The sequence below is a fragment of the Cupressus sempervirens genome, chromosome 7 (genome assembly GCF_028749045.1).
Source record: "Cupressus sempervirens isolate cs-2001-9-10 chromosome 7, ASM2874904v1, whole genome shotgun sequence".
Lineage (NCBI taxonomy): Eukaryota > Viridiplantae > Streptophyta > Pinopsida > Cupressales > Cupressaceae > Cupressus > Cupressus sempervirens.
The window spans coordinates 729,449,717-729,458,643 of record NC_143124.1 but is presented as its reverse complement, the minus strand read 5'-3'; the positions used below and the strand labels follow the sequence as shown (position 1 = coordinate 729,458,643).

General features: G+C 37.2%; 1 protein-coding gene across 1 annotated transcript; it reads right to left on the bottom strand.

Moving 5' to 3' along the window:
- Positions 1 to 6,566: 6,566 nt before the first annotated feature.
- Positions 6,567 to 8,582, bottom strand: LOC149549307 (uncharacterized). The gene has a single exon (XM_089794300.1). It carries the CDS (start codon positions 8,580 to 8,582, stop codon positions 6,567 to 6,569), a length of 2,016 nt encoding a protein of 671 aa, XP_089650426.1.
- Between the last annotated feature and the right edge of the window lie 345 nt (positions 8,583 to 8,927).

Genomic DNA, 8,927 nt, shown 5'->3' with positions numbered 1-8,927 from the left:
AATCATGCCAATGAAATGAACAACTAAACTATGGATATATCAAGTATGTATTGATCCATGTAAAATCATTCAACATACTTATGAGGTCATAAACTATGTATAGATAAAAGCCATGATTTCAAACTATGTATAGATCAATGCAGAAAGAAACTCTATTCCTATTGCCAACTATGCTACTTTTCATCTTCTAAAAGACGAGCCTCAGTTTCAGCGGACCCGACGATTTATTAAAACACATTCATAAAAGCCCAAATTCAAGTTATAGTTTGTACATGTGTATGTGTACATACATACATGTGTGTGTATATACGTACACACATACATACTTGTGTGTGTACGTACATGCATGCATACATACATGTGTGTGTCTACGTACATGCATGCATACATGTGTGTGTGTGTGTACATACATACATGCATACATACATACATACATTCATGTGTTTGTATGTACATACACACATACATACATGTGTGTGTACGTACGTACATGCATACATACATGTGTGTGTGTGTGTACGTACATACATGCATACATACATGTGTGTGCACATACATATATACATACATGCGTGTATACATATAGACAAATGGAATCAATATTATGCTTTCATTGGTATAGATAGATTACATGGAGTATAATGACACATTGTAATTTGTTCTTTATGGGCTTATGATCCTCGGTAGTTGGTACTCCTTGTTGTATTTGAATAAATAATTGACTTCTTAATGCAATGAGGCTAGCAAATAATCATGTTGTATCTCGATAGGTGATAGTTGATATTTCATAACTGATAGTGTTTAAATTGTTCACATTTCAGGTCACTAATGGATCCTATGGAGAGTATAGAGGTCCAAGGAAGCATAGTTAGGAAGACCACATACACCCACATTCTCACAATTCTTTTTGCTTTTGTTGGCATAGCCAAAGTTCTGGTAGCCCGAGAAGGTAGTCAAATGGGTAAACGAATAAGAAAAGGAAATTTCTTTTGTAGAGACATTATTCATTCGAATGAGGTGGATTGTCATGATCAGATTCGGATGAGTAGGGCAGCCTTCTTTTCTCTAGCTCATATTCTGAGGTTGAAAGGAAGCTTGAGAGATACGATCCACTTGAAGTTAGAGGAACAACTAGTGATGTTCCTCCACACCCTTGGGCACAATCTAAGGAACCGCAAGATTGCCCATAACTTTGGGCACTCAGGAGAGACAGTCAGTCGGTACTTCCACAAGGTTTTGATGGCTATCTTAGCCCTTCACAGAGATTACTTCATACCACCTAGTCCAGGCACTCCTCCTGAAATTAGTGGGAAGGATCATTTTGAACCATTCTTCAAGGTAAATCACACATTATTACAAGTTTATTGTCTAGAATGTTGTCCTTATCTTATTATTACTTGAGCATACATTTGATCAGTGTATCATATCCCACAGGATTGCATTGGAGCCATCGACGGTACCCATATTCCAGTGCGAGTTGATGTCGACATACAGGGTAAATATCGTGATAGAAAAGGGAACCTATCGCAAAATGTTATGGGTGTCTGCTCCTTTGATTGTAAGTTTCAGTATTGCCTTGCTGGTTGGGAAGGCTCTGCTGCAGATAGCCGTGTTCTAGCCTCAGCTCTATCCAGATCAGATCCACTTGTAGTTCCCCCTGGTAAGCCAAATCACATTTTAATATACTCAAGGTTATGCTAAATGGTTCAAGTATTGACAATATACTTTCTTTATATAGGAAAATATTGTCTCGTGGATGCTGGATATCCAAATGCACCTGGATTTCTCGCTCCTTATCGGTGTACACGCTACCACTTGAAAGAGTGGTCAAGAGAAAACCCAATAAACTCTTCACATGAGTTGTTCAATCATCGACACTCCTCTCTTAGAAATGCAGTAGAACGTACATTTGGTATTCTGAAGCAGCGTTTTCCAATCTTAAGACATGCAACGTCTTACGATATCATGACACAATCCTATATTGTTTTAGCATGTTGCATACTTCACAATTTCATTACGATAGAGGATGGCCTTCCATCGGAAGAAGCTATTGAAGAGGAAGATGACCGTGATGGGATAGAGGTGCCACTACTTGAGACATATGGGTTGTCTCAGGAGGATAGAAATGAGTGGGCCCAATTTCGAGAAGATATAGCAAATAGGATGTGGGAAGATTATAGATCTCGAGAATAAATGATTTATTAGAAGGCAATGTGCTTTATATGATTAAATTGATGTATGCATATACAATGATGGTGTTTGATTTCGTTATTCTGATATCAGTCTTTGCTACATTCTAATTAAATAAAAAGAACATTAACTTTCAATTTCACACCTACATTATGTACAAAAATTGTTGATCATATCTGCAATACACAATTCAACTTGAAATATAGATTACATTGATTTAAATGCAAGAAAGCACAATTATTATACATCTTTGCATTGAGAAAGTACAATAACATGCTTCATAATGGGGCTCATGACTATTTACTTGCCATTGATATCACCATTTTGTCTTACTGGTAGTTTTTTTGATGTTGATGTGTTATCATCAATTATTGCTTAAAATGTGTATCATCTTCAGTTAAATTCTTTCAAGTTTATTAAATGTTAGCCTCATTGCATTAGGATGTATTAAAAAATGATATTTAAAGTTTATCATCTTCAATTTTAAATGAAATACAACAAGGAGTACCAAATGATGAAGATCATAAGCCCACTAGTAAGAAGAGAACAACGAATTCGTTGAAAATCCTATTTTTCTGATGTTACTGCTTGCTGCATTCCATTTAAATTTAAAGAGCAATAACTTTCAATTTCAGTCGTATGATTAATTTAAATCGTAATACGTTTACCTATTCAATATGTTAGCCTTGTTCCATTATGACGTATTACAAATTGATAGTTAAAGATTTTCTATTTCAAATTTAAATGAAATACAGGAAGGAGTACACAATGGCATATACCGAGCTCATGATGAGCATGGACGGATATGATCATGTGAAACAGATGTGTTCTCCCATTACTTTGAGTGATATAGATGGATCCCTCGCTGTGAGCAACAAATCTTCTTCTTCAAAGAAGAAAATGTGGACAAAATCGATGGAACGCAAGTTTTTAGACTTGCTCCTTGAACAAGTCCATCTCGGACGGAAAGGTGAAGGTGGGTTTAAAAAAGAGGCATGGACTGTGATAGAGAGGACATTCAATGCAGCGATGAACTCGAATCTGTCACGAGATCATTTTAAGAATAAACTAAAAACATGGAAAGTAGGATATAAAGTAATGAAGGACTTGAAAAATACAAGTGGGTTAGCTTGGAATGAAGAAACTCAAACTGTGGATGTTGAGGATTCAGTGTGGGATGACCTTTTGAAGGTAGGATCATCTTTGTACTCTTTTCATTGAAGAAATTTTTCCTTCTTATTTTAATAATGAAAAACTTACAACCTAATCCAGCTATTAATGCTTATATGTAGAGGAGAGAATTCAAAAATGCAAAAATGTATAAGAGGTCACCTTTCCAATATTTCAATGAGTTGGCTGTAATTGTTGGTAATGACATTGCTGAAGGGTTCACATCTACAACACCCCTTGATGCTGAAGAAGGGCACCCTATGAACGATGCATTTAATGTGCTTGATGAGGATGATACCAATTGTGGTACACCTCTTGACAGCCAACCAGATATTGATGAAGAGTTATATCATTCCAATCAGTCGAGTGCAAGTGCTAGAGGGACTCCTCCACCATCATCATCAAGGAGGGGAAAGAGGAAGAAGACATCTTTGGCTGCATCATTGGATGTGATATGCGAAACTATGAAGGAACTAAAAGATGGCCTCATTAAGCCTCAGATTGTAAAAGTGGATAAATCTGAAGATGATAATATTTTGACTGCTGCATATACTGCTCTCAAAGCTGTCCCTGAACTGAGTCGAGCAATTTTCGTGAAAGCACATGATACCTTCGTGCTTCAACGTGAAAGAGCCAAAGGGTTCTTGATGATGGATGAGGTGGAGAGAGTGGAGTGGATTACAATGACATTTGGTACCATTTAGCTATTTCAGCTACTGACTGGATTGCAATGACTTATGCTGCATGATTACTCTATTCAATGGTTTTGCATTAATCTCTAATAGCACTAAACTAAAACTATATTAATCTCACATCACTATATTGGAACTCATTATTGAGCACATTTTGACTATTTAATTAGTGATCTCTCACAGCACTATACTGGAAGTCATTAGTGAGCATATATTTACTATTTTGTTAAACAGATTCTAAACAAATTGTTACAGCATGTATTGGACTGTTTTGCTAAACAGATTTGAACCATGATAAATTATGTATAGATAAAACCCATGATTGTCATTGATCTTCCATGTATCCATACATAGTTTATGTGTTGGCTGTGTTTAATGGTATTGCATTGATTTGTACATAGTTTATGACGTCATAAGTATGTTGAATGATTTTGCATGGATCTATACATACTTGATATATCCATAGTTTAGTTGTTCATTTCATTGGCATGATTCACTTTGATTAATGGTATTGCATTGATCTCTCACAACACTATACTGGAAGTCATTAGTGAGCATATATTTACTATTTTGTTAAACAAATTCTAAACAAACTGTTACAACATGTATTGGACTGTTTTGCTAAACAGATTTGAACCATGATAAATTATGTATATGTCAACTATGTATAGATAAAAGCCATGATTTTCATTGATCTTCCATGTATCCATACATAGTTTATGAGTTGGCTGCGTTTAATGGTATTGCATTGATTTGTACATAGTTTATGACATCATAAGTATGTTGAGTGATTTTGCATGGATCTATACATACTTGATATATCCATAGTTTAGTTGTTCATTTCATTGGCATGATTCACTTTGATTAATGGTATTGCATTGATCTCTCACAATACTATACTGGGAGTCATTAGTGAGCATATATTTACTATTTTGTTAAATAGATTCTAAACAAACTGTTACAACATGTATTGGATTGTTTTGCTAAACAGATTTGAACCATGATAAACTATGTATATGTCAACTATGTATAGATAAAAGCCATGATTTCCATTGATCTTCCATGTATCCATACATAGTTTATGAGTTGACTGCGTTTAATGGTATTGCATTGATCTGTACATAGTTTATGACATCATAAGTATGTTGAATGATTTTACATGGATCTATACATACTTGATATATCCATAGTTTAGTTGTTCATTTCATTGGCATGATTCACTTTAATTAACATAATCAGATTTCCACAATCCATTAGTATGTGAGCAATGTTTCTGGATTAGATTGTGTGAGTTTTTTTAGCATCAACATTTCGGATCATACTACATGATCCATCATCAGGACGAGAGAACATCAGAATATGGAATATGCAGACCAGGAAACCACAAGCAGTCATAAAAAGAGAGGGAGGGAGGGGCACAAAGACCAAGAGGACCAAAAATAAAGACACAACCACCAAGAGAACCGGTACAGAATAACCAATCATATGTATAAATGCAGATAATGTATATATATGTAAAGGAATTTTATATAATGCATTAAAAAATGATAAAAAATAAATAACTAAATAAAAAATAAAAAATAAATAAATAAGTAGATAAATAAAAAATTTAAAGATTTTTAAAAAATTAAGGATCAGTGTGAAAAAGGGGAGGAAGCACACGATTATGAAAATGAATAAATAACTATAAGAGGTTAAAAATACAAAAATTAAGAATTAAAAAATTAAATATTAGAATAATAATAATAAAAATAAAGAAGACTCAATCCCTTACATACATATATATATATATATATATATATATATATATATATATATATATATATATATATATATAAACAAAAAATAAATAAATAAAAGCATGTGCAAATATTAAGAACTTATATACAACTATATCGAAATCGAACAAGCCAAAAATTTTTTTTAACCCCAAGAGAAAAACAAGAAGAGAAACAATAGAAAGGACCCTAATACCATAACAAAGAAGCTGTAAACAAAATAAGTAAAATTAAGCTCAGGAGCAAAAAACCCTCAATAAATAGATCGAACCTAAAAACTAAAAACGCTACTAAAAGAGAATGCGAAAATAAGCCATAAGTGCGAAACAGACCCAACACTGGAACCAACCCAGATTAAAGAATACAAACACAAAGAGATGAAAAACAAATCATAAATAAATAAATGAGGATAAGAAAAAAAAAAAAAAAACAAGACATCAAGATGGAAGACCCAAGGCTGAAACCAATGGCAGAGGAAAGAGCTCGAGGGTTAGAGCGACACGGAGGGCTAAGACGAAACGAAAAAAGAGAGGAGAGACAACAGGAAGCAACCTAAAAAAAGAACACAGAGAACATGAGGAGGGAGGAGCTCAAAGACCACAAGGTGGGGCCAAGAGACTGAAGACGAAAGGGGGGGGGGGGGGGGGCTTCCCCATAAACCGGACAGGCCAAAATGGGGGAGCGACAAGGGAAGACTAGGGGACACACCAGGGGGGGCAAGAAAGCTCGAGAAGCATCAAGGGTGATGCTGAGTATTAAGCGAGCCCAGGAGAGGTTGCCAAGACAAGCTAATGGACCATCCATCATCTCGATTGAGGTTGATGGGATGATAGTTAATTTCAATAGCTTCCTTAAGTTTTCTTTTGAAGAAGTTATCCTCCTTGGAAAGAATTTTGGCGGTCTCCAGACAAATGTGATGTTTGGTGGTCGAAGAATGCTCAGCAAGGGCAGATTTATGGGTTCTGTCATGTCTGATGTCTGCACCATGCTCACGAATTCTGGTACGAAAAGAACGGCCTGTTTCCCCTATGTAAGGGGCCCCACAAGAGCACTCAATCTTGTAGACTCCCGAGTTGAGGAAAGAGTCTTTGGTGTCCTTAAGGGGAGGAACTCGATGACGCAACTGCGAAAGGGGTTTGAAAGCAGTATGAAGACCCTTTTTTGATAAGATCTTGGCCAACTTCTGAGAGATGCCATCGACAAAAGGAAGGGTGGCAAACCGGGGAGGCCGGTTGGGTGGAGGACTGAGGGTACACCTAGAAAGAAAGAAGGACTTGGCTCGGTTGATAGCCTTAGAGATTTGCTTGTGAGAATATCCATTCAACATGAATACATGACGAAGATGAGTGAGCTCTTCATGCAAGTTGTCGTCATCGCAGATTTTGAAAGCTCTGAGGGCGAGCGTCTTAAGGATGCCAACCTTCTGGCTGGGGTGATGGTGGGAGGATGCGTGCAAGTACAAGTCAGTGTGGGTGGTCTTACGGTGAACCTTGCGACCGAATGACCCATCAGCCTTTCGGATAAGAAGGACATCTAGGAAAGGCAACTGATAGTCTGACTCGAGCTCTTTGGTGAAGGAAATGTTGGTGACCAAACTGTTGATGTGAGAGTGAAATAGTTCAAGGTTCTTAAGCCCATGTGGCCAACAAACATTAGTGTCATCAACATATCGTTTCCACCATTTGGGTTTGAGGGGGAAGGACTGGATAGCCATCTCCTCAAAATGCTCCATGAAGAGGTTGGCAATGACCGGGGAGAGGGGCGAACCCATGGCTACTCCATCGACTTGTTCATAGAAGACATTTTGGAAAGAGAAGAAGGTGGATCTTAAAGAAATCTCAACCAACTCTGTGATCTCATCCCCGACCTTGTGTTTGACAAGATTGATGGAGTCAAGAATGGGGACCTTGGTGAAGAGGGAAACCACATCAAAACTAACCAAGATATTGCTAGGTTCCAACTTGGTGTCCTGAATGAATTGGACAAAATGGTTGGAGTCTTTGATGAAAGAGTCAGACTTTCCTAGCAGAGGCGAGATGATCTTGGCAAGGTGGGAGGCCAACAAGTACGTGGGAGAGCCAATGGTATCCACAATTGGTCTTAAAGGGATGCCACGTTTGTGAATTTTCAGAACCCCATAGATGCGAGGGGTCACCTCTTTAGAAGGTAACAATTTTTTCTTTGTTGACTCATCAAACGAGGACTTGGCCAAACTGGACTTGACTCTCTTAAGGATCACAGAGCAAGGGTTGCGAGAGAGGATCCTATAGCTATTCGGATCTGAGAGTAAGTCCAGAACTTTAGACACGTAGTCCTGCCTGTTCATAACAACAGTGGCATTACCTTTGTCCGCTTTGGTAATGACAATGTCATTACTGCGAATTAAGTCATGGAAGGCGCGCATCTCAGAATTGGGGATATTGTGCTTGGGTGGCTTGGCATGCCTCAGGGCCACCGCATAGTCTTGCCTAATTTCTTTGGCGACATCCGCAGCTAGCCCACTGATGGCATTCTCAATCTCAATCAGAAATTTGACATGAGGGATGGCAATGGGGGTGCAAGCAAAATTGAGACCACACTTAAGAAAATTAAAGGACAGCGGGTCAATGCTGGCACAAGATAAATTGACCACGAGTTTATTCTCCCAATCATGAACCGAAGAGGTGGAAAGAGGAGAGCTTAGGGGTACAGGCAGAATAGGGGGAGTGCACAACGAGACCGAGGAGGGTGAGACAGCCCGAAGGTATTGCATTGATCTCTCACAATACTATACTGGGAGTCATTAGTGAGCATATATTTACTATTTTGTTAAATAGATTCTAAACAAACTGTTACAACATGTATTGGATTGTTTTGCTAAACAGATTTGAACCATGATAAACTATGTATATGTCAACTATGTATAGATAAAAGCCATGATTGCCATTGATCTTCCATGTATCCATACATAGTTTATGAGTTGACTGCGTTTAATGGTATTGCATTGATCTGTACATAGTTTATGACATCATAAGTATGTTGAATGATTTTACATGGATCTATATATACTTGATATATCCATAGTTTAGTTGTTCATTTCATTGGCATGATTCACTTT

Excerpts from the sequence above, each read along its gene's own strand:
- LOC149549307 (XM_089794300.1), bottom strand. The coding sequence starts at position 8,582 with ATGCAATACCTTCGGGCTGTCTCACCCTCCTCGGTCTCGTTGTGCACT.